The sequence below is a fragment of the Lathamus discolor genome, chromosome 4 (assembly GCF_037157495.1).
Source record: "Lathamus discolor isolate bLatDis1 chromosome 4, bLatDis1.hap1, whole genome shotgun sequence".
NCBI lineage: Eukaryota > Metazoa > Chordata > Aves > Psittaciformes > Psittacidae > Lathamus > Lathamus discolor.
In genome coordinates, this window is record NC_088887.1 from 95,765,386 (window position 1) to 95,792,168 (window position 26,783).

The window sequence follows — 26,783 nt, forward strand, 5'->3', positions numbered from 1 at the left end:
TCCAGCCTGGCCTTGAATGTCTCCAGGGATGGTACATCCATCCACAACCTCTCTGGGCAACCTGTGCCAGTGTTTTACCATCCTCGTTGTAAAGAGTATTTTTCCTCACATCCAGCCTGAATCTCTCCTCTTTCAGTTTAAAACCATTTCCCCTCGTCCTATCACAACAGGCCCTACCACAAAGTCTGTCCCCATCTTTCAAACCGCTCGGGAGGGCAAACGAAGGAGACACCGGCCCCAGTCCCTCAAAGCCTCCCTAAGACACCAACCTCTTCCCCGACAGGCCCACTCCGACCCCCGCGCACCCCACCCCCGCCCCCGGGCGGCGGGGCGGGGCCTATCGGCCGTACAGCCCTGGCCCCGGCCCTCGCGCGGAAGATTAGCAAGGGGCGGAGGGAGCTTCGCAGTCCGCGCTTCTAACTGGTTTGTCCCTCCAGCCGACCTGTAGCGCGTTCTCGTGTTCCCCCTCCATCATGGAAGGAGCCACGGCCTCCTCTGAGGGTCTGCGCTATGCCGAGTACGCCAGAGTCCCTACGGGCGCCGGTAAGGGACAAGCCGAGCTGGACCGAGGGCTGGTGAGTGCAGCGGGGATTGGGAAGGGGGCACACCATCCCGCGAGCGGCGGCTGAGGAGAGGGCAGGGCAACAGCTCTGCCCTTCCTCCCCCTTCTCTTCTCCTCATGGCCCACCCCCGCTGCCGGTAGAGCCAGGGCGGAGGTCGCTCCTCCCTTCGGTTCCCCCCGCAGGCCCAGGCTTCCACCCTCCCCAACACTGCTTCTCAGCCCAGGGCCTTCACACCCAACGTGTGTGGGCACCGGGGCTGCGGCGTGCAGGCGGTCCGAGGCCCCGGCGTGGGCAGGAAGGTCGGGGGGTGGTGACCACTTGCTCGGGCTTGAGCACGCAAGGCCTGAAGTTGAGTTCCCTTGCCGCAAAGCGATGATACCCGTGGTGTTTTTCACATACTGTGCAAGTTTTGTTATGGCTGGTTCAAGCGTTAATGGTTTTGTAGAGCTCTGTTTCAGAAAAGTAATTCCCACCTTGATGTTTTGTAGCATGGGAGAGGGTGGATGGGTCTGGAGCGGAGGCAAAAATGCTTTCTAGGTTTCCTGTGCAGTAGTGTGCTGTAGAGGAAAGGGTGCTGGAACTTTACCCCACTGCTTCCTTCTGGTCTTCTTTCAGCTAGTGCATGCGACAGGGAGTTCTCTTTGGAAGAGGATTGGGTATTTGTAAAATATGTATGGAACACTGCTTAATATACTGGATAGTGAAGTCTTCACATTTTTAAAAAGGCATTAAAAATGAATTTGTCTTCATTGTGTGCCTGTTGTTGTCTCTGTAATACTTTCATTTTTAACACAGTTTTTTAAATCATAGTTGTCTCTAAGTTGTTAATCTATTGTTACTACAGTCTAGGACTTCTTTTCCTCTAGCTCAGTCTTTCCGTGTATTTAACAGCAACCTATGTAATCTGAAGAAGCTGACTCCCAGGCTCGTTATTGTTACATCCATATGTTTTCTCTCTGTGGAATGCTAGAGGGGAAGTTTCTGATGAATTTTGTGGAGTCTTTGGGCCTTCTTACCTGTCTGGGATAAAAATTGCATCTGGGATTTAGTGTGGCTTTGTTGGTATGAGTTTTTTGTCAGGTTCTTACTAAGGTCCAGAGACTCAGGTTGGTCTTTAGAGACTAGAATCTGGATTGCTGCAGTTTTCTATTGTAATATATTGTTTAGCCAGACGTTTCAGTGGAGAACGCGGTGTTTTTCAGGCATATATATATTGTAGACTATTAGCATACAGTTGGTAGTAGAAGCTCTTTGTATAACATTAGATAGATAGTGGAAAAAAGGACAGTATTTGTACTTAGTGCTTTCTCAGCTAAGGAATCCTGGAGATCAAGTTGTGTATAATAAAATTCTAAATTTTAGCCAGAGAGAAATAGTAAGATCAACTGTAGTGCGGTGCATCTGTTCCTCTGTTCTGCAGGGTTAAGTAGAGGGAAAGAGTAGTAAGAGATAACAGCAGCATTCATCTCTTGGAAGTAAAAGAGCTCTGTTCAATACTATGCTCTGAATCTTGGTTGTGAGTTGTCCAGGATGTTAGCTGAAGACACTTAATCACTTCTACCTTTGTAGTTGTTTCACAAAAGCATTTTGAGTGATGGAAGAAAACAGTAGGAACACAAGGAGTGTTCACAATGACAGGCCATTGTTAATACGTACTCAAAAATATTGGTTTGAACGCTGTATGGTAATGCTTTCATTAGTGCATCTGTTGCTTTGGTACCATTTCGTATGAAAAACTGTCAGAAACTGTAGGCATAGCTTTATATACAAACCAAAAAAGTCGCAACTTGACATGAGAATTGGGTGAGTATGGAGAACAGCATCTAACTGAAATTACTTTTAGTTCACTATTGAAAAACAAATTAAGTTTCAGAGGAAGGTAAGACTGGAAGGAAAACATTAAATTATGCAATCAAATCTGTTGCAGATAGCTTATAATATAGACCCACTTCAAAACGTATCTGGCTCCACATAGAGTTAACTAGGTGATTTGCTCTGAAGTAGTCTTCGAATAAGCTGTAGGTACACTTATGAGGAATAGGAACCTTATTCTAGCTTCTGTACCAATCATGTATTTCAAGTCAAGAATTTTTACATAAGGGAAAATGTAGTTTCAGAAATATCTTTTACACTGGGTTACTAAAATTGTGTATCTTGCTGCTTAGTGGAATACAGCACTGGGGGGGGTGAATAAATAAACCCAGCCAAACCTTCTTAAAATGAAGGTTTTGGTTAAGCAATTTACACTTGTGTACTTATTTGAATGTAAGTACATACTTCCTAGTTTGTTGATCCACGACTGGGCATGGACCAATTACAAAATGCCATCCAGTCCATCAGAGCAAGTTGTTATTTTCACTATGCTTTTTATTCTATTGCACTGTAGGTTCAGAGGCAAAAGACTGTAGAGCTCTTGCTGAGTGTCTAAAAGCTAGTTGTGAGAAGAGCAAAATATTTTTCATTTGACCAAGAAGGGTGTTTTCACTGGTTGTGGTACAAGAGCTGGTGTGTAAAATCCAAATCCTGTGCAAGCAGGTACGTTTTAAAATTTCTAAAGGTTGTTCTTTTACTTAGTCAGATGTAAAAGTGTTGTGCTGAAATTTAAGCATTATGCATTTGCAGTTCTCCTTTTATTTATAAGTTTAACTTTTTTTCTGCTTTGTAGAAGGAGAAGCTGCAGTGTTAAGAATTACAGAAGTCTTATTTTTGAGTATGGTTAAGTTAGCAGAACAGTGTGGTTTAAGAATGCGCAAAAAAAATATCTTACTCTTGCCTGTTTCTTCTCCTATAAAATTAAGGTTACTGGCAAATCAGATATTAAAGGATTAGACCACAGATGTCTGTATGCTAACAGTATATGAAATATATGTTAATTAGTATGCTTTATCCTCTTTTGTTTGCCAAATACTTTGGTAAGTCAGGTCTTGCAACTGCCTCTCTAATGTCTGTGTTTTCATATACATGTTTCTGAAAGGAATTTTTTTTAAAAATCAGGTTTTGCAGACTTGGCAAAAGCTTATTTGTTTTCTGTAACTAAGAGGGTTTGTAACTGAAAACTGAACTGCGTCGTAAAATTAAAATACTGAGATCAGCAGAATAACATAGGGTTGATGACTAACCTTTGGGAGCTGATTCGTTGAATAAAGAAAGGGACAGATGTTACTTTTTAATCTCTTATTTCTTTATTTTTCCCTCTTGGGTCTTAACAGAATACTTTCATTTAAAACTTGTATCTGAGAAATTTTGTAATGGCATTTTTTACAGTGGGGGGGAAATCAACTCTGTCATAATTGAAAGCCAGTAAGTATATTTATTTATTGTGTGTGTGTATATATATATATATATATATATTTAGCTTTTATGAGTCTGAAATAAGAGGCATTTTTAAACAATGGGACCCAAAAATGGTTCTGGTAGTAGTTGTATTAGCATGCCATAAATGAGCTGATCCCTTCCACAGTGATAGTTACTTTTATTTAATATTGATGTGAAGAGAGTGCATGTAATTAAAGTTTTTCACTTTATAGTCTACATTTCAAAGCCCCATTCTTCTCTACTTACTCTTCTAAATAATCAGCTGAGTTAAGTGAGCATAGGAAACGAGTCAAGCTGGACTTAAAGGACTTCTTGGTTAGTACTTAAAGTTGCCACTAATTTTAAGAGACTGGCTTGGTCAGTAAGAGACAAACTGCAGTCTTTCTTACCTTGATTGAAATTCAGTTTTTATCTCATGTATATAGTTTGAATATGTTCACACTATAACATTGAGGGTGCTTTGGTATGACAAGTTATCACTTCTTGCCTACTTTGTAGCAGGTAACTCTTCTCTAACCTGCTCATAATGCAAACGAGGTGAGTTACTGTCAACCAGTATTTCTTAGCTTTCTTGATGGTTGTACCTCTCTTCAAAATGTGGACAGTCATTCGTGCCTCTCTGGTTTTTACTTTCCGTCACTTTTACCTAGTTTTCTGGCTTGTTGTCATATTCCTGTGATCCTACATCCTGCTCCTATTCTAGAGCTGTTGCCATGCTTTTTTTGCCTGCTGTTTTTCAGGCAGCCCTAGCTTTCCACTAACTGCTAGTACTTTCCACTGAGATTGAAGTAATGCATTCCAGTGGACATGGCTGACTCTGTAGAGACCCCTGAGGGCCTTTGATACTGTGTTCCCAGACTACTGTGCAAAAACACTTAAGCTGTTTTCTGCACTGAACTGACAAGAGTCCAGGGATTATTTATTAGCCTGGTCTCAGTGCTTGGCTTTACCTGTGATAAAGTGTCTGCTGCTAATGCCCAGTTGCAACCAGCATACCTTGTTGTAGACTGTTAACCCACCTCTTTGGTGGCAAAGCAAGTATAACTTAAGTTGGACAAGTACAAGCTAGTATGTATTTATTTTTTTTTTTTGCCAGCGTGATCTGTTTAACACATCGAGTTCTTAATTGACTGTAACAACATAGATTCTCACTGTCACTGTGAACAAGTCAAGGAGTCTCTTGAATATAAATCCACAGTCACAAACCACAGAACAGAATGATACAGAATTTCTGTAGGGTTATGATATTTTCAGGAATGTTGTGGCTGATATTGGTTGGTTTTTCAAACAAGAATTAGAGACTTTTAGAAGGTTTGAATATTGAGAGCCTGGGAAAAAACAATTTGTGAGAAGAAATGACAAGAGTTCTAGTTTAGTGTGGAGATGAATAGTATGCTTCACTATTTTTTATCTTCTACCGTTTAAGGTAACATATTTTTTCATGGTCTAAAGACAAGGGGAAATTTTGTGGAACTCAAAAGAACAACAGACATAAAACTACTGTGTTATTTTTGCATTCGGAAAAGAGTGCTAGTATCGAGACTGAAGACTACACTGAAATGGTAGAGTTAAATTACTGAAATGAGTAGATTTTTAAGGCCAAAATTCTCCCAGTCTTAGCTTTGGAGCTTCACTTTCAGTATGTTTAGTAAGTCTCTTCTATTCTATGAGAAACCTCTAGGCAATTGCAGCATTGTGTTATGTGAATAGCTAGAGTAGCCCCAACTGGGTAAGTAGGAGGTAAGTAGTTAAAATGCTTAGGGTCCAGAAACTAGATATAGAGGAATACATCCTATTCTAGGTGAGCTCAGAGCAGACTATCACCTTCTGTGTTCTGATCTCAATACTACAAGCAGCAATAACAACCACTTGCTTTCGCAACCAAAGCTGTAGGAGCTACTGAGTGTGATGGCAGTGCCTCCATCTTGTACAGGTGCCCTTATGCTGGGAAAATTGTTGACCTGTATTCTAGATTATAGTTAAGACAGTTCTAGGAGGCTTTAAAACTGGTATTTCCAAGCTCTTTCCCCTACTCCCTGTGTTAACAGTGCTTCTCTACCCTAGGTATCCTGTAGCAGAATCTTAGGCTCTAAATATAATCATTTATTTGAGTGGTGCAGTGGTAAAAGCAGCTCAAGCTGGTTACCTCCAGAGAGGGCCCTCAAACAAAGAAATCCCTGAGCAGTTGTACCCTTCCAATTTAAGCTTCCCACCCCTCATGCAACAGTTTGTTATGATAATAATATTAGGGTCTGGGGTCGACTTGTTCTCAGTTAGGTCCCTTCACTGTCTCTAGGCAGGCTGTTTCTCCTATCTCTTAAGTTTGCAGGTTCTGCTGACAAGGGGTAGTGTTCTTCCTTGCTTCCTTGTCATACACTGGCTCTGGGGTCTCCTTTTACTTAAGTAGGTAAAAAGCTCAGCGTATCTGTGAGAAAGTTCACAGCTTGTGGCCTGAGGCTTCAGCACATCTAGCTACTAATGCTAAGTAAGTTACGCTAAGTGACTAATTTCCTTTATTCCTTTACCATCTAGAATAGAGATTGGGTATTATCAAAGGCAGAATTTTAGCCCCAGGAGGCTTAGCAAAGGCAGCTTGGCTCCAAATCCAGTTATTAGGGGACTCGTGTTGAAATTTTGGCTTTAAAGTCTTGCTGTCAGGCTTGTTTGTAGAAAAGGTGTAAACCAGTTATTGGATAAATACAGAAGTAAGTCACATTTAGAAGAGACAGTCTGGTGATAAAAGCATTTTCATTGTTATGTTTTGAATTCAAGCTAAACAGGCTGAATTTGATTCCTTATGTTTCCTGGGGGAAAGTTCAAGGCATTATTGAATTATTATATGATAAGACAGGTAGTGCCACAGATGACTATTTAATCTGTTTTGGAGATTACATCTTGCCCTTTTGGAAGTGGAGAGATGCCCCCAACACTTGCAGTATTCATTATCCTTCTTGATTTCTGCAGGTGTGTGAACAGTCAGTACATTCTTCAAGGTTTACTACATAGCTTTCAGCAGCTTCTTGTTTGACATGGAGATGATACTTACTGTCCTTCTTGAGATGCCTGACTTTCTTCAAGCACTGTGTGGGTGACTGTTGTCTGCATCAGATGTTCTTTTTTTCTTTTTTTTTTCTCTCCTTCCCTTTTTTTTTTTTTTTTTTTTTGTGTCTGTCTGGGTTTGTTTCCAAAACCCAAGTTAGACTAAAAGTGAATCTATAAGGTAGAGTCCAGTGATTGATGTGAAGTAATGAAAAGAGGCTTCTGGGCTTCATTTCTTTACTGGGGCTTCCACAAGTCAAAGCATGAACAATGGAAGATGCTAATGTATGTTTGTGAACATAGAGGTTAATGTTCCAGTATCATTTTCAAGCAATATCATGATGAGATTCCCAGTGAAGGAGTTTGCGAAACAATATATATTTTTCAAGCTCTTCATATTTGTGTAATAAACTGATATTTTTTTGTGTTGAATCATTTGACACGACTAATTTCAGGTGATCCTGAACAGTTGTTTGCCTTTTGTTTTTATCAATACATACTGTGAGTTGCTTCGTCAGTGTTTTACAGATTTGCTGATGGGTAGTTCCTGTTTAAACCTGATGTGCTGGCAGGGGCTAATGGGGCTGAACTCTAAAAATCTAATGTAGCCTGTGGAATACAGAACTTACTTCTATCTTTCTTGTAAATGTCAGACATCAGAAGTACTTGCTGATAAAATAAAAGGTGCATGTATATCAAATTAGAATTTGCATATTCTGATTCCTGTTTCTCTGCTTTAGGCCAGAGCAATGATAGCTGTTGGACTTGGTGTTGCAACTGTTGCATTTGCAGGTAAGTTAAATTACCAGCTGAGCATGGAACTGTCACATGTGAGCTGCTATTTCCAAAAGGTTAATGAAGCTTTTATAAATACAAACATTGGAAAATAGAAAGATTGTTTGAGAGTGCTATGGAGAACTATCTCCAGGTGTAGTTCCCATCCCTTCAAAATCCTGGACATGCTATCCAAAATTCTTTTTGAAAAGTCACAGTTTGAAACTAATTTTATGGACAGCAGCTAAAAGGTTCCATCTGCTTTTTGCCTGCAAGATGTAATGTGAAAAGTTTGCTTTGTTTATTTAATAACATATTGCAAGGTGGATGCTCTGTAGTATAGAGTGAAGCAGGATCTTGTGATGTAAACGTAACACCTAACAAATTCAGAAAGAGAAAAATACAAGGTTTAGGTGGCTGCAGTGATTTATCACATTAAACTGTTCCCATAGTACATTGCTTGTTACCTGAACTCTTTGCATCTGGACTGTATGTTCTGAAAAATAGGTTCTAGTCTGAACACAGCGGATGAGCTTAACATGAGTAATACTTTGGGTTACTTAGTCTGGATGACTGTGGTCTATTTTGGTTTTCAAATACACAAATTGGTTTCCATAATTTTCAGTATATAAAAGCAGCCAAGGTCAGCTGTGTCCAAACGCATACACCAAGAACTTACTCAAAAGATGAACAAGTTGCACCGAAGTTCAGTGGCTGTTTGCTGGGTACAGTGATTAGGGGAGTGAAAGCCAAGATCTTTGGTAATGTACGCCTTTGAGCAGTTGGTTTATATATGTGTTTGTGTAGAAGCAAAAGAGGAATGCTTTTTAGAATTTCTGCTAGTTGAGCTGAAAAATTAATGGCAGCTAGCAGAAAAGTGGTAGCAGAAAGCATGAAGAAGATGAGATCACAAGTAGATCACAAATAAATCACAACATTTCAGCAGTGATGCTCTAATAGTGGCTTTAGCTTCTGTGTTAACATAAGCATGGGTTTAGATAGCTTATTCTTAAAAATTTATGGTATTTTAAGAAAGCAAGGTGCTATCTGAATGAAACAGCCACATTTTTATAAAAAGTTTTTCCATTGTGTATAAGTTACATTGCTAATGAACAGTTAATCAAAACAATAATTGGGAAGAGGGAGTGTAGTGAGAAAATTCTCAAGTAACATGGCAAAAATCTTGATTCTGAAATTGATAAACCTGCTTTGTACTTCTGAGAACACAGTCTAATACAGTTTACTCTACCCTTTCCTAGCTGTAGATATTCACTACCAGTGGGGAGTTGAATGGCTCTGAATCCCAGAAGATCCTCTTTGTAGCAAAATAAAAAATGCAGTACTTACAAAGTGTGTTATTAAGCATGCACCATCACAGCAAGAAAGATGTAGTACATAGATTTCTTTTCTTGAAGACATAACCTTTGAACAGTATTTAATAAATAATGTACATCTAAAGCTAATGTTTCATACTCCCCTTTTTCTTGAAGTTCACAAGGCGTATCTCTTCATTTATCATATTGAAATGCATTTAAATCTATCTGTTTTGTGAGCAAACACAATGGATCTTTGCAATCCCTGACTAGTTTTTTAGATGAAGTATACTGAGCTTCTTCCCTTCCCTCCCCAAAGAGTACAAAGATTGAAAAATGTAAACCATAGCAAGTTTACTGTGGGATGACTTCTGGGCAGGATCCAGAAATGGCTGTTGAGGGAACATCTTGAAAAGCAGTAAAGTGCAGTGGTGCTGTACAACAAATAAATGAGACAAAAAGATTAAAAAGGAAGGGGTTTGATTTTTTTTATTTTTATTTTTATTTTTTTTTAGAAACAAAATTCTTTCTGCTTTACGCTGCTGAACATAAGTTGGAGACTTTTTCCTCCTTTTAGTGAATGTCGGTTATAATTTCATTAAACTTCAATCTTTTTCAGGTCGTTATGCTTTCCACCTTTGGAAACCGTTGGAACAGGCAATTACAGAGACAGCAAAGAGGATTTCAACTTCTGTAAGTTTAGAGGTTACTTTATGCTGAATTAATAATTTTGTTTCAAGTATTTAGAGAGGAGACATTTTATGTTACATACTGCAAGTGCCACTTTGATTATCCTGTTTCCAGGATAGTGGTGCTCCTTGCTGTGCATGTTCTGGCATATTATCTGGTATGTTTTTAAATTCATGTGGATGAAGCTACATCAAAAGATGTTTGTGAGCTTGATAAACAGAATTTCCTGGTCATGCTCCATATTTCAGAACTGTTTGCTAATAAATGTATGATAAATGGTTAAAGGCTGCTGTGAGAAAATAGCAAATTCCTAGAGATTACGAAATGATGACATGCAGTTTCATTTCAAGAAGCTAAAAATGTAAGAAGTTAGTCTTTTTTTCCTTTTTTTTTTTTTTTTTTCCCCAGATACAGTGTTAAAATCAAGAAGGCAAATTGATAAACTTCTAAGAAAGGTTGCCATAGAGATGGGGGAGCTTGTTTTCTTGTTCACATATAAGTTGTCTTTTTTAATTCCCCATCTGATTTGAACTTTTAACCAATTGTTTGCTCTTTGTTTTGCCCTATATATTTAAAAATGTAATAATGAGGTAAAAAATAATCAAGAGATGGGGTGTTGTGAGAGAAGCATATGCAGGGAATATTCAGGAGCATTTACTTTTTGCTTCAGTGGCTATACTGTCCTCCGGTAAATAAATAAATGCGTTCAATTCCTGTTTGCTTAAAGTAATTCCTAGTGAGGTAGATGTTTGATTGTAGAAGTGTATTCCTTCAGAGTTCATACTGTGTGAGCACTTTTCCACAGTGGAAGGAATACAATTCCTCTCTGTATGAAGGTGTTGAGGGGGAGTAGTTGTTGTAGATTATTATTTCCTGAAAAATATATTAAAGGTAGTTAGTTAGTTTGTTTGTTTGTTTGTAATCATTTGCATTATACCTGTTAACACAAGGCCAGTTGCAACACAGTCTGTCTACATTATATAGACAGATGCTAGAGTCCAAATACATTTGCCATCTGTACTTTGTGTGCTGAAGATGCAGGCTTGATCAATGCAAGCTTCCTGGGGAGGGAGAAGACTAAACATGGGCTGTCCTCTTGGGGCTGGTCCACGCTTGTTCTTGGAGTGTGTATCAGTCAGAAATGGCGCTCCTCAATCAGTTTTCGCTCTGTCCCTCTGTTGCATTGCTGTTGTGAGGCCAACTGTTTTTTTTTCCTTTTCAAAGTAATTTTTTGAGAGATTCCCAAGTTGCCTGCCAAAACAGCAGAGGGGATTTTAGATACTGTGAATTAAATTGCTTTCCCATGATATGGATACGGTCTGACTTGCAGGCTTGCTGGTGGTAGCTCGCAGTAAGGACATGTGGTTTCAGAGTAGGGAGTGCTTCAATCTTCACCCTCCCACCCCAGCAGTTTTACTCCAGCGTTTCTTCTATACATTTGTAGATACAGGCTAGAGAATCTAAAATCAGACATCTTCATAAGAAAGCAGGCAGTGACTCTTTAACACATTGAAATATGACATGCTACTGCACAGAGAGGTATCTGTTCCTAGGAAACTGTACCCCTCAGTACTGGTATACTGGCTGAGCCAAGCTCATTACAGGCCTATCTCATTTTTACCGCAGTGACTTTCAGAGTCTTGCAGAATTCATGAACAACCATAAAGAGCAAGCCAGGTGCTTTTGCATTCACAGTATTCCTAGTCCCTGGAGCTGCATCCTCTGTCTGCCTTTACATCCTGCCTCACAGCCCAGAATTGTGTGTTGATTTCCAGTAGAGTATCTCTCGTCTGCTATTCTGTTCTGAACTTGAAAATACAAGTTTTTAGTGCAAGATGAGATCGGCTGAATAAAGTAAAAGCCCTCTCTTCCTGGTTGCCATTAACTGTATGTGTTTGTCAGTTTCACATTTGTAAGGGTAATAGTATTTTCTTCTACAATCATGCAAAGTGAAGACTCTTGTATAATTCTTAGCCAGGTTTATTTGTTCTTTACTACTGTACAGCTGCTACTTTTTTTGATTTTTTTTTTTCCTGCCTTTTTTGCTCCCCTTAACAATCAGTTATTTCCTATTTATAACTTTTTCTCTAAAACAGTAAAAACATTAGGTACAAAGATCCTGTGTAAGTGCTTACTGTGAAAACTTGTTTTAGCTGCCTTACGTGGTTTTGTTTGGGGAATTTGAAGCTGCTGAATGTAATCTGTGGATTAGCACTTTCATCACGTTTCTTTACAGCATATTGCCCTCTAAACTCTACTGACAAAGGAAATCAAGCATCTACCTATGCTTACTGGATAAAGTGTCTCATGTGACATTTGGTGTCTAGGCTTAGTGTTACTTTGCTGGTTTTCTATGGTGTTTGGAAATGCCTAACTTAGTAATTGTGGTAATTTTCAGTTGTTACTCTAGCTTTCTAGAATCAAACCCTGTCCCTCATCACCACTTTCTTTTGAGAGGCTGTGAAGCAGCTGCCTGTTTAAAAGCTGGCTTGTTCTCTCTGTAAGCCACCACTCCTCCTCACCCCATTCTCATCTTCCATTTGCAATAGAAATCACAGTTCATGTTGGTTGCAGTCACCATGCAAGGTAATCCAAATGCTGTTTATCCTTCTTGCTCACTAAGAAATTACTTGGGTAAGGTCAAGTTGAGCAATTATGAAGCCATCATTTAAAATGCCTGTTTGTTATATTGTGAGTATTTTACACTTTGTATTTACTTACTTAAATAAATAATGTGTACATTCAGCAACCGCACTCATCTTTTATTCAGAAATAGTAAGTAAAATCAACTAGAAGTGTTATGTTTTGTTCAGAATTTCTACCTCTAATTTAAGGCAGTTAAAAATATATATTCGAAATATGAAATGTAAATGCTACTGTGATTTAGTCCCTAATTTTTCACTATCTTCTTTTCAGTGGAGGAAGATATAGGAGGAAACATTGTCAGTTCACCTCTATGACAAATCATAATGCTTATTTCCAGAGAAATACTTTTTTTGTTTGTTTGTTTTCTTTCTAGTTTTAGCCTAGTTTTGTTACTGGTGTCACAAATGCCAGTGACATTGTTGTGTGTCTGTGTGTAGTGACAAGAGTCTGTTGCCAGTAGAAGGTGTGTAGCAATAAGCAGTCATTTAGCTTTTCTTCCTCAGACCTTAATGCTGTTAGTTAAACGTATTTCCTTAAAATATGAAATTAAAAAAATAGCATTCATGACATTTCCTTGTTGAATCACTGATATTGTATGTTGAGAGATAGAAGATACTGAAGGTAGAAGTAGTAGTTCTAGGCAAAAATACACAAACCCCACAATCCTGAAAATTCTATGTTCCAGAAGAAAAGGGTATCTTCTATAGTACATTAGAGATTTTTTGCACTGTTTCCCTTGTTGGGATCCGATTCTGCTCAAACTCATAGAATTCTGCATTGAGAGGTAAAGGTAACAACCATCCCCCTTGTCCTTCATGGAGAGTGAAGTTTTGAGAGAATAATGCAATTGCAGTTGTTTTCATATATTTTATTTTCTAACTGAAGTTAAGGACATTAAAGTTGATCTTGGCAGATTGTAGATTATATCTTAATGCAGCTTATAAATAGTTTGTAGTTTGGGTTTTGGTTGGGATTGTTTTGTTGTGTGGTTTTTGTTTGTTTGTTTGTGGTTTTTTTTGTTAGGTTTTTTTTTCCCCTTCCCAGTGTTTGTTACTTTTCCAGTAGAGAACTGTATTGGGTAGTGGAACAAAACAGAGTTTTTGGAAAAAATGTACCACTTCATGGACTGTGATGGGTGGTCTGAATTACGGAATTTTGCATCTCTTGCTTGGCATGGAAACAGTGATTATGCTTTCCCTGCACTATGCCAGAAAAAGTGTCTTGAAGATGTCACAGTCCAAATGGATTCTTAGCTGACTGCTTTTGTGAAAATTTGCAAGAGTGAATAGTTATTTGCAGAGCAAGTCCATCTGTTTTGTGTCATGTCTTGCCATGTCCATCTCCCCCCTACCAACAGCATTTGCTTAGAAATCAGAACTTGCTTATATAAGTGGCTGAACAGCATGCAAAGAAATGAAATAAATTAAATTATAGCCCCTCACCTCAAATAGTATGAAGAAATAGAGCTTATTTCAATGATTTTTCCAGTACAGAGTTTGTTTGCAATAGCTGGGGTTAATAAATAATCAAGTGTCTAGAACTGCCTGCTCATTGAGGAGTTCTCATAACAGAAAAATACCTTGAGTATTGTTTCATTTCATTGCAGCCATTACTCAGAATTTACAATTGGGAGAGCAGGGGAGAAAAGCTTTAATTTCAGGAGCATGCAAAAGTTGTTTCATTAGGGAACTAGAAATTTGCTGAGACATTTCCTAAAATGAAGACTCGATTTCTTCCCTTTATTCTAAGCAGCGGGAAAAATGGCTTTTGTATCTCATTTCCTTTTGCTTTAAATTCTGTTTAGGAACAAGATCTTAATTTAAGAATTAATTATTCTTGCTACATGCATCACTTCTGAGAAGAAAATGCTTTTTCGTGATGACCAATTCAATGAACTGGTTTTGCTGATGTGCCAAAGGACACAGACAGCAGAATTTCCTTTTTCTTTTTTTTTTTTTCCTCATTCCTCTGGATGTGAGCTGCATCAAGGCTCCCCAGGGTTAGAACAGTGTCAACGAGGTAGGTTTAAAAACATGAAGTATTTCTGAATGTAAGCCTATAGTCAGCTCTCCCTATTTTCTTATTTCGAATAGTGTTTTAGATGAAATCTACCAAGAACAGGGATGAGCTTTATTAGATATAATTCAAGTACTGGTCTTTACATGAGTACAGAACCAGTATCCTTGAGTATAAGAGTTGTATGCCAAAGGTGACGGGCAAAGAATTAACCTTTCCAGAAATCCATCTGCACCTAAGCTGCTTTGGGAGAAGTCCTGGAAAATCTTTCAGAGGCCATTAAAGTGTGTTTTTCTCTCCTGGCTATAGTAACTGTTCAGCATCACTGCAAATTTCTGTGCAGTTCAGCCTCCTCAAGGGTGTTATCTGGTGACCATTAAATTATTAGCATCATTTCCTCTTGGAGGACTGGAGAAGCCCTGTGTATTACTTTAGTGTTATATGCTCTAACCTACGAAGTCGATGTGCACTAACTATTGCAGACCTCCTTTGTGTTACGCTGTAGCTATAGAAGTGGTTTCTCAACAGGTTTTTGTTGTAGGCGTGACACATCCACAGTTGCTTCAGCTTTGATACCTGTAGTGTTATGGTAGTGCTTATTTCATGTAAGGTTTGGGGTGGGAAGAAGGAAGATAAAGTTGTTTTTCAAATCTGCAGCACAACAGAAAATCGATATGTGTGACTGCTCTGTATGACATCATGGTAGCAACAGGTGAAGTATTTCTGGACCATGCTTTTGGTGAATGTTGCTTCAAGCTTAATGAGAGCCTTTGCTTGCGTATCGTAGACAAAGCCCTTTAAATGCTTTAGAAATTATGTAAAAAAAGAGTTTGAGTAAACATAAGGCAAAATTCTCACTGAATATGAATGACTATATTGGGTGAGAAAGGTGTTTATTAAGGGCCAGGCACATTTTTACTTGTGGGTAAAAGGAACACTTAAAAATAATCTCAGCAAAAGGCCAGAGTTCCCTTTGATAGCAACAAAAGAAGCATATTTTTCCCCAGTTGCTAGATTTTGCACTGAGGAAAAACCTCCAGTCTGTTGAGTGATTTCTGTGTGCCAGTTCCAAAAGGCAGGCTGGCTTGGAGCTACATCTGCTGCCTCTGGGATTTGTGCAGCTTAGACTATTGTTTGTGTAGCAATGGGCTAGTTCTTAATTCTACTTATAGAAACCTTTACATTGAAGACATCACATCTTTTACATGAAGACATCAGTGGTGGTTCAGTAACTCTTACATTTTAAATGAAAGAAAAAAAAAAAAAATAGGCAAATATACTTCCAAACCATTCCCTGTAACATTTACATACTGTAATTTACTCTTACCTCCATCTCCTCGTTTTTAATGTTCTTTTCCCACTTGTGTCTTTTCTGTCCCCTTCTTAAAACAGTGGCTAAAGTATCACATGCCAATGAGTTAAAAAAAAAAAAAACCTCTCTCCAGATCCTGTATCTAACTGTCATCAGTCAGCGGTGTCCAGGGAAGGATGTAAAGGCAAAAGTTGTTAGGATTTCTCCATGTATTCTGATACTTTCCACTGTTCTCCGGCTTTCCTGAAATAGACGTTGTAACTTTATGCTAAGCCCTTTTTCTTTTTTTTTTTTTTTCTTTTTTCTCTTTCTTTTTGCTTTTTGTATATTTTTCACGGTTCCTTCAAAGAACTCGCAATAGATATTTTTTTGAAGTAACATTCTTTCCCATGAAAAGTGATCTGTACTTATCCTTTTATTGATTTTTACCTACTTCGTAGAAATATCTGGACTTCAGAGTGATTGTCCGTAGGTCCTTGGATGCCTAAGTATTTTGACTTTTGTGATTTTCTACTGTAGTGGTACCAAAGCTGTTCCAAATAAGTTTCCCCCTTTCCCTGTCTTGCCCTCTCCAAGACATACACTGTACCACTCTGTGCCAGTTTGTATTTTGAATCTGGACTCTTTTGCTGAGTGGCAGGATTGTTAACAGTTGTATCTATTAATATCTCTTATTAGCAGTAGAAGATTGTAAAAACACAGATAGTTATTTTTAAGTCGGTTTTTCGTATGTGTTAACACTCATGAGAAGTCCTTTCATATTACCTGGTTTGTAGTCATTCCATGCCTTCAAAATAAATTATAGATGAATGCAATTTTCTGAATGAGGTCATATAAATATGATTTAGGTCCTAGCACCTTGTACATGAAGCTAATTATTGCTTGTTTTCCCTTTCTTCTTTTTAGAGTCTTTCATCATACTATAAAGGAGGATTTGAACAGAAAATGAGTAGGCGAGAAGCTAGTCTTATTTTAGGTGTCAGGTAGGTGTGTTGCATTAAGATGTTTTTGTCTGGTATGTATTGAATGAAAAAAATGCATGTTGTGAGAAGGTGCAGTGCTCTTGCCAAAATCTTAACTTTTTAAAAAAGACATCTAGTGGCTTATAAACCATTCTAATATTCTGCTTAAGCTAAAAAGCAAACAATAAAATGCTAATAAAACATACAACTTATGCTTGGCTTGAAGGCATGGTAACATATTGCAGTGGAGAATTGGTGCTCTAGAAATAATCAGAATAGCACATACTGTGCTAATTAGTGTAATCACGTGGCCTGGTCTCCAGAAAAACCCGCGAGACAAGGAATATTGAAGATTATATTAATAAATGAGAATAAATCAATTTTGCTTGTTTTTCTCATAAGTCAGTAACATTATTTTTTTCTTTCTCCACTCTGATTTGTTTGGATTTAAAAGGTTGAGGCATGTTCCACACACAAAAAAAAAAAACCAAACAAAACAACCCACCAGAAACCAAAATCCCCAACTTGGTGAGACTTGTCATTTAAAGTAGGTATGGTAAATAATTTCCATTTTATGTGGAAATAATTTCCGAGTATTCAATGAATTTTTCAGTGGATTTTTAAAAAACATTTGGGTAGCAAATGGTAGCACATGTCTTGGTGTTTTCTGTAAAGCAGGCGGTGTGGTGGGTTTGAGGACTTTCCAGATGAGGGAGCAGATCTAACCTTAAGTAGCAGATTTCTCATTTATGGTCTAGATCAGTGAGTTCTGAATAAAACTGAAAAAAAGATGGTTTTAATTATCCCCTGAAGAAATTATTTCAGATGGGGAAAACTGGGACTTAAAATCCTGTTCAGTGTGTGATTTGTGTTCACTTCTAACATAATGGAAATTATACAGATTTAGCATTCACTTTAGAAAATAAATTGCATCTATTTGAAATATTTCATGCTTGCACACTGAAGAAGAGATTTATGGGAATGCTCTTCAGGAATATTTCATTTGGCCTTTAAGTTCGATAATGTATTAACACTTCCACTTTGTAAGGGCACATTCAATGATACTCCAGAGTAGCACATGGCAGCTTATTAAAGTGTGTTTACAATGGCAATGCATAGCCTGAACACTGCTCATGGGTATGTCTAAAGTTTCATCACAAGTGAAATCTGTCTCCTTTTAATTTTTATTTTTAATAGCTTGCATCTTCACTAGGAGCACTGACGCTGCTTGTTTTGTTTAGACTGAGTCTTACATGTGTTAAGACTTAATCAGATTTGAGGAAAGGTCTTAATATTTAAAGGTTTGAGCCTTGAAATGTGTAGAAGCACAGCTAACATTTTTATAGGAAATTTTGACATTGTTTAAACACACTTTTCTAGACCAGATTTAACTCGCTGCTTACTGTATGATATATATTATATGTATATAAATACCACCCCCCCAAAAAAAAGGCAAGTGAGTTTTGAAAGGTTTATGGAAAATGCCAGGGTATGCACAAACTGGATCTGTTCAGGCCCTGATCTTATTGCAACACTTGTCCTCTCTGTCACCACTTCCAAATCATACTAAATTTTGAGGTAAAGACTTTCTTCAATATTTCAAGTGCTGAGTATGCATGGGTAGTATAAATGCTAAATACAAGCCATGATAAAGGTGAGCATTTGATGGTAGCTTTTGGATTTTCAACATACTGGCCCATTACACATTCCTTCCTGTTGATGCTGAGGAGACTGTTGTGAGGTCCCCCAGCAGCCCTCTCTTGTCCAGGCTGAAAAAGCCCTGCTCTCTCGACCTCTCCTTGAAGGGTGAGTGCTCCTGTCCCCAGCCATTGTGGTGGCCTTTGCTTGGACCTGCTGTGGTTGGCCGATGTCTTTCCTGTACAGAGGCTCCAAACCTGGAGGCAGCAGCTAGATGTGTCTGGCTGAATAGAGGACAGCTGCTGCTGTTGACCTAGTGACCATGTGCCCCTTCACACAGCTCAGGGGGCCATTGTCGTTCTCTGCAGCCAGGGTAAGCTGCTGAGGCTTTTTGTTTTGCTGTATTCTGGGTCCCTTCCAGCAGAGCTACTCCCCAGCCTGTAGCACTGCAAGGGGCTCTTCCTTCCCAGACACTGGGCTCTGCATCTGTCCTTTTTGAAGGGTTCCTGTCACCCCATTCTAGCAGCCTGTCCAGGTCCTCCTGAATGTCAGCCATGCTCTCCAATGTACTGATTATTCCCACCAAGGTGATGGACTTCTCAGCCAGTTAGTGATGTTAGAAGGCGCCATGATATGGCTGGTTGGTGAGACTCAGGTTGTCAGGCTGTACCAGTTCAACAAAAACGCGATTTCCACATTTTTTGATAGTGATGAAGAATCTTTAGAACCCAGTCTGACTGTGATAAACAGTATCTCAGAAACTAAACAAATTTGATGTAAACTACCTAATTTTGTAGTTGAAGCAGAGCTGCATGTTTTTCCATGGTATGCAACTGCAACATTTCCACAGTTACTCTTTGGCCATCTGAGTTTCTAAATGTGGTATATTGACTTTCCCTTTTATTACTAAACAACAGCTTTACAAATCAAAATATAGATGATTGTTATTTCTAGCTGTCCAATAATGTTTCATTCTTGTATTTATATAGTGCAAGGCCTTCCACCCTCTGTTTAAATCTTACTTTCTAGGTTACTTTCTGTTCCATTGAAGTACTCTTCTCTTACGCAGTTCTGTGAACTATTTTTGCAACATACCCTAATTTCCCTGTGATGGAATAATAATTAAAGGTTGTTTACCTCAGGAACTTAGTTAGACTGGTACCTCTCATTCAGACTGTACCTACAAAAAGATTAATTAATTGATTCATCACTGATTAAGGAGTCACCTCAAGTGGAAAACACAGCTTCATTTCTTCATGCTAACAAATTACGAAAAACTAAACCATTCAAACTGTCTTTTTGCATATGATAGCCATACTGTGGTGTTCTACTGCATCCATAAGTGATTGTTTGTCTGGTAAGGTACATATTTCATTTAAGCCAAGTACATATTTTATGTATCTGGTATTGAAGAAAACAACATCCTGTAGCACTTGTAAATCAGCATGTCCCTGAACATAACACACTGAACAGCTTTGCAAAAATAACATACAGCTTTGGTTTTGGTTTGGGTCTTGGTTTTTGTTTTTGTTTTTGTTTTTTTTCCCAGGCTCCTGCATTAAGAAGAATTATTTCTAGCAGCTATAAAAATATTTACAGTAGAACAAAATGTGCTAATACTAAATATTTGTTGTCTCTGGTCGTAAAAATACGTATTTTCTACAAGGAAGAAAAATGTGTTTTCTGTGTTTAATGATGAGAATAATTAGCTAGATACACCCTAGAGCTGTTGGATTTTTCCCTTTTTTAAAATCATTTATTTTAAATGATTTTCTTAAAAAACCTGGAAGATACTTGTGTGTCAAGTACGCAGGCTTTTGAAAAATGTCCTTCTTGGTGTGTTTTACATGCCTTTGTTTACTTCTTTAGAGGTGCAGTTTTATGTTTTGTCCACAAGATGGTGAAAATCTCAAGTTTTAATTATTTTTCAGCCAGTATAAACTGTTAATTTATAGCCTGAGCTCAGTGACATTTATGGTAAGCACTTCAATTTATTTTTGCAGTCCATCTGCTGACAAGGCCAAAATCAGAACAGCCCATAGAAGAATCATGATTTTGAATCATCCTGATAAAGGTAAACAATGATTATTTTTCTTAACCAGGATTGGAAAGGAAGAAGCTTGAACGAGATCCTTTAAGTTTATTGAGTGTGTAAATAACCACTGAGTGCAAATGTATCTTGTTTATTTATAGACTTGAGCTTCTGTGTGTCTGCTTGCAGATAAACTAGGCTTTATGAGCCACAGTTTTGCCCATTTTTCTTTAATGTTATTTTCTATACTTCAGTTAAAGCTATGAGCTCAGGGACCAGTCTTCTACACTTAAAAAAAAAAAAACAAAACAACACCACAAAAAAATTAGTTATAACATTTTTATATTAAACTGACATTCCTATTTTGAGCTGAGAGGGACCAGTCACACATAAGAAAGTAACTTTCTGGGAGCAAATGTTCTGCAGTCACTAAGTACATCATTGATGAATTTCAGACTTCCTGGAATTCACTTGGAAGAAATGTAAGGCTGGGCAATGTTGCCTTAGTGGCCAGTTTTTTAATGTAAATTTATCTTACAGAAAGGCTATTATTATAACTTTAACTACACTACAGCTGGTTGAGAAAGAAAGCCCATATGTTCATTGCTGTTTCTACTTTAAAATAACAGATGGTGAAGAATTGCACTGTATTTCAGAAGTCAAAAGGGGAAATTGGAGGGGTTTTATATCTTCTTGACAGAATTACAGGGCTCCTTGCCAGCACCCTGTTTTAAGAAAATGAAAAAAAAAAAATACTGGCCCTGGAAAGGTTTTAGGTGTTGCTTTTCTTTTATGTCTTCACCCCTTGCTTTAATTCTAAAGTTGTCTTGCTTATTCAATTCCACGCTTTCATTTTTTACACTTTTTATAATGCATAAACTGCACAGGCATAGAAGAGAAATCTTCTGCTACATTTCTAATGTATTATGATGGGCAAAGGCCTCTTAACCACCAGGGTACCAATTAGGTCAAAATTTTTTATAATGAACTTCTAAGCTTATTGTAGCAGTACTTAAGAGACGTGAGCCAGCACTGTGAATCTCTGTGTGGAATGTTGAGCAGACCTAAAGAGGCAGTTTCCATTACAAAGATCATACATTTTAATGACCTGCTCTTACAGCTGTAATGCACCTGCAGTTGGGCACAGTGTAGGTTTGGATGGATGCAGTGAGCCCTCCTGTGTGCTATTAAGTTGGAGCATTTTCTCAGTAGGAACACCAGTTGAAGGGATTTGTGCCTCTTTGCTGGCCCTGCAGCTCTTCTGGCATGGTCATAGAGAAAAAAAGCTTGTGTAATGTCTTCAGCTGCAGAGAGAGGGCCTGGAGTCATCTTGAACATGTGGCATCACAGAGAGGCTTCTTTGCTTATGTATATCTTGATTTCTTCTGGCTGTGGGTAGCACAGATGTGCTTTTAAAAATAATATTTGACATTAGAAAGTTATTTTAAATTGCTATTTTACCAGCTGGAGTTGACAGAGGAAAGGGCAATAATTACAGATTTTAAAAGTTGCATATGTTATGAGATCAAAAATGTTGGAGAGAGTTACTAAATAAAGAAGAAATATACGGAAGTTTGCATTAAAACTTTCCCCAGTGAGCACTGCTAAAATGGTTGCTTATTAACCTTTACAGTTCAGTTTTAAAGAGTTTTAATTGATAAATTGTATGTTAATTTGTCAGTAATTTTGTGAAAGAGTATTTGCTCACGAAAAAAGAGTGAGAGAGAAGCCTTTTGGACTTGCCCTAATTATAAACAAACACTTAGGCAATCATGAGATTGAATTTTCTCTCATTGGAGGGCTACAAAATTAATATGGCACTCAAGGATGTAAATGTAGTGAAAACACTTCCAGCAGATTTGAATTTACTTTAAGATCCTGCACTCTAGACATGTAGAAAATCAGTGCACATTTAGAAATTACTTGGGATACATTGTTTATTGCAGTTTTTAGTCTTTACTGTTTGATCCTCCTGGCTACTCTGTGAATGAAGCAATACCAGATGTAGTAAATCCTATTCCTGTATAAAAGTCCAGTTGTTTTTTAAAAAATAAGAAGTAAATTTTCCAGTAACCAGTTTTCTACGCTTCCCCTGCCCTGCCTTGCTTCCTTCCAGTGTGTCTTCTATTAGGACTACATTCAAACAAAGCCAAAACATGAAGGAGAGAACTCTATTACCTTTCCCAGTTGTTTTATTACACCATGAAATGACTTTATAATGATTTGGATTCCTGCAGGAATGTCGTAAAGAAGTCTTTAAGCCAGCCTTACATTTTGGGTTTTTTTTTTTTTGTGTGTGTGTGTCTACAACTAGTTCTGTGTGTTTCTTCTATCATTATCTTTTCTGATTAATAGAATGAATGAAAAAATATGATTGAATAGATGCCTTGGAAAATGCTATTCAATGCACAGTTTTGTTAGAATCAGACTTTCATGTAAATATACACGTGTCTTATAATAAACGGTAAGTTATTGAGACAGACTTTGTCAGGTTGGCTTCGGTGACTGTAGGCAGATGGTTGGCACTCAAGGGGAGAGTGAAAAAAAATCCCAAACACAAAAAGACCACTGAACTGTAATCGGATTGTTAGATGGAGCTTAAAGCAATGACAGTGTTCAGGACTAGAAGTTAGAAGGCGTACCATGTTTAAATAGCTTTAATGTGATAGTTTCTGGCTGGTGATTTGGGGCATCTAGCACACAAGAGGCTCGGGGGATGTACAAATGTGCACACGTGTAATGATTCTTTGTCAAAATTGCTTATAAAATTTTACCTCTTAGTTTTTTGGGGTGAGTGAAAATAATAGCTGTTAGCTCTAGTTAAATGTTCAAGACAGCTGACCTTGTGTACATTTGCAGCAGCATTGCACTGTGAGTCTAAATCACAGTGATGTAAAGTGATTTCAGTCTTTTCTCTGAGATAAATTGTTCAGTGTTACTCTTTAGTGACTTCAGTTTTGGTTACGTTTCTCATATTTATCAATTAGTTTGCTTCATATCAATGTCATTTTTTAAGCAGTTGTATGAAAAGGGCTAATTTAGGAAGGAAGAGCTAATAAAACTGAGTAATAAAGAGGTGTTGCAAGTGAAGAGTTTGGTACTTAATACTGATGTGTAAATGGTATTCCTGTCCCCTTTTTCTTCTCAGGTGGATCACCTTACTTAGCAACAAAAATAAATGAAGCGAAAGACTTGTTGGAATCCAGTGCCAAAAACTGAAATCCAGAGCGTTGTGTCGTAGGAGATTCAGCAGATACATTGTGCAACAGCTTCGTTTCTGCTTGCTTGGCACAGTTTCCTAATGCTGCATTGATTTTTCCTATTTATTTTCATAATTAACATTTAAGGTTATTTAAAAGAAAACTGAAATATTTTACAGTTGTGTAAAGTTATATACAATTATGCTCCTGCGAGGAGCAGGCAGTTGGATTTGATGATCCTTATGAGTCCCTTCCAACCCAATATATTCTGTGATTCTATGTCTCAATTTTAGTGTATTTTTACTGAATAATGATCCATTACAAGCTCTGAAAATATTCTCTTACTGTCAGTGTTTTTCTTCAGAAGTAGTAGCTTCTTTCATTAAAATTGTGGAATTCTTTAAAATCTAAGAAATAGTCTTAAATACAGGGATTTTTCTTCATTGAGGAAGACTTGACTATTGCCAGAAATTCTGTGACAATGTTTTGAGTCACAGTAAGTGTGGCAGACTTGATGGCAAGTTTTCAGCGTCACCTTACACTTGAATCTCGTTCACTGGTCAAATAGCAGGGTTTATTTATGAGTGCAGTTTGAGAGGTACAACTTTGAACAAAATTACTAGCAATACTACAGATGGCATTTTCCATTAACTGTATATATGGGGTTTGAAGATACGAAGGAAGAATCTTGGTTTTGGTTAATGTTGTGCAACCTGTAAGATCTCTGAAATTGTCAAAGAATTATTTGGACATGCTTTTACTTTGGGTCACAGAACACATTTACTCTGTAGCAGCTGGGGTGGTGCAGGAGTTTTCATGATGGTGGAACTGAAGAAGGTAGGTCCATGTAGCATGGAGTTCAGATGGAGCCAACTGTATCCTGGACTTGCAGGTGGTTCTCCACCTGTACTCTCTCGTGAGGCCCCATCTGCAGGGGGCCTCTGTGTTCAGTTCTGGGGGCCCCAACACAAGGGGGAGCTGTACCTGCTCAAGGGAGTCCACAGGAGGCCATGAAGATGCTCAGAGGACTGGAGCACCTCTCCTTTGGAGACAGGCTGAGAGAGTTGAGCTTGTTCAGCCTGGAGAAGAGAAGGCTCTGGGGAAACCTTATGACAATCTTCCAATACCTAATGGAGGCTTGCAGGAAATCTGGAGAGGAATTTTTACAAGGGCATGTAGTGAAAGGACAAGGGGAAATGACTTTAAACTGATAGACAGTAGAGTTAGATTAGACATTAGGAAGAAATTCTTCACTATGAAGGTCGTGAGAGACTGGAACAGGTTGCCCAGAGAAGCTGTGGCTGCCCCATCCTGGGTAGTGTTCAGGTCCAGGCTGGGCAGGGTTTTGAGCAACCTGGTGTAGTGGAAGGTGGCCCTGCCTGTGGCAAGGGGGCTGGAAGTAGGTGGTCTTTAAAGTCCCTTCCAACCCAAACTACTCTATGATTGTATGGTTTTACAGGCTGTGGTTGTCTCAGTCCAGTCACATCAGCCTTATGTAGGACTGATATAGCAGGGAACAAGCAGGACTGTGCTAGTTACAGTTGCTTTGCCTATGGCTCTAGCTGGGTTAGTTCTCCATTAATTCTTACATCTCTGCATTATACTTCATTATGTGAAGTATTGTACATACCTCCTTATGTAGCACCCTAGCAGCTTCAGGGAATATTGTAGTAATGGGTCTCTGCCTTTAAAGAGAAGAAGGTTTAATTGACAGCTGAGACTAGGTGCTGTTTGGGGTGGCTGCTGCAAATTCCTACCAGTAAGTTGGCTGCAGAGGAGTTAACTCTTAAGAGTATGATGATGAGCTGAGACAGTATAGTGGGTTCAGTGCAAGACTGAAAAGTTTGCTAGTATCCATTCAAACTCTTTTCATTTGAGGTACAACAAACTCGCTGAAGTGCTACAAATATAAAATTTAGATATCTATTTCCTAGGTTATTTAGCCAGAGGAAAGTGGCTAAGAACAGTTAAATAATTCAAGCATCCAGCCTCACATTATCCACCAGAACATGCCTTTATCTGTTCATCCATGGTGGATATCCACATAATACAGATTTTTCCTTGAAGAAAAGATTGGATTTTTTTTTTCTTTTTTTATCAGGTTCCTCCCATGTGGTCAACAACTTTCTTATTTTCATTAAAGAGGAATGAAAATGGTGTAAGTTGACCCTGGAATACTAACTTTAGGTAATTTATAGACTTCTTCACAACTAGAGTGACAAGACCTATGACGCAGCGTGACTGGATAAAGCAAAAAAAGCTACAGGCAAAAACCTGCCTGGGAATAGGCAAACGCTATATGAGTATCATACTTGCGTCATTAAACTAATGCTCTAATACAATAAACCTTTCATTTAAAGATAGTGGGCTTTATTCCCATGCAATAGCCTTAATCGGTTTTTGTTAAAGGAGTAGCCAGTAATTAATGCACATTCAGGATGAGTTATTCCTTTCACTGGTGTAGCAGTCAGTATTAGCAAGAAGAAAAAAATCATGAAGGTTTTTATTTTGGGAGAAGTAAAATGGTGGGCTCGTTCCCAAGTTTAAGTGGAGTCTGTAAGTGATCAGAGTCATTGTTCAAAAGCAAAATTGATGTGTATGGTAGGTAGAAAAACTGTTCCCTAACAATTTTGAAGTGACTAGTTGTTGTTTACATATGGTAAACATCTTTCATTTTTTCTTCCCCTGAGTAAAAGGAAGTGTAAAAGAGCTATTCTAAAATACCAACTAAAACCAAGTGCATTAAAAATGGCTACTTGTTCTGTTCCTGAAACTTAACTTCCCGTGTCTTTGTTTTATTTTTGTGAGATCATGTTGCTGATTGTTTTCTTCCTGAATCTGATTATTTTTATCTGATTATCTTGGTGAAAACACACCTTTTTTCTGGTCTTCATTGTAAGAAAGCTTGTCCTCAATAAAATGCACTAAAGCCAAGTTCTAGTTCTGCTTTCTCCCTGTTCAGAGCGGAAAACTGACCAATTAGCAAATTTGTCAAATTAGCAAATAGCAAAATTCAGCAAATTAACTGGCCAGTTGTATCTTTGGAAAATGCTGTAGAATGAGTGAAGCTAATGAACAGCAGTCATGAAAGCATCGTTATTGTATGTCCAGTGCCACAACATCACACATACAATAGCGTAAGTTATGTATCCGTGGAAACAACCAATTTTCCCTGTTTGCTGGCAAAGCTTGCTTTTACCTACTAAATGATGTTTGGAAGGATGAAGATAGGACAGTGCAAGGAACAGAGGTAGTCAAGCAAATCATGTAAATGCTGTTCAGT

At 38.2% G+C, this 26,783-nt stretch overlaps 1 protein-coding gene across 2 annotated transcripts; it reads left to right on the top strand.

The window, feature by feature from the left end:
* Positions 1–370: 370 nt before the first annotated feature.
* Positions 371–26,434, top strand: DNAJC15 (DnaJ heat shock protein family (Hsp40) member C15). 2 transcript variants are annotated; one of them, XM_065678191.1, is made up of 6 exons: positions 371–575; positions 7,658–7,709; positions 9,624–9,697; positions 16,575–16,651; positions 20,272–20,342; positions 23,449–26,434. In XM_065678191.1, the coding sequence occupies exons 1-6, from the start codon at positions 474–476 to the stop codon at positions 23,517–23,519; spliced, it is 447 nt and encodes a 148-aa protein (XP_065534263.1). In that variant the 5' UTR covers positions 371–473; the 3' UTR covers positions 23,520–26,434. The 2 variants fall into 2 exon arrangements, with proteins under 2 accessions (XP_065534263.1, XP_065534264.1); XM_065678192.1 differs by having other exon boundaries at positions 400–543.
* The last annotated feature ends 349 nt before the right edge of the window (positions 26,435–26,783 follow it).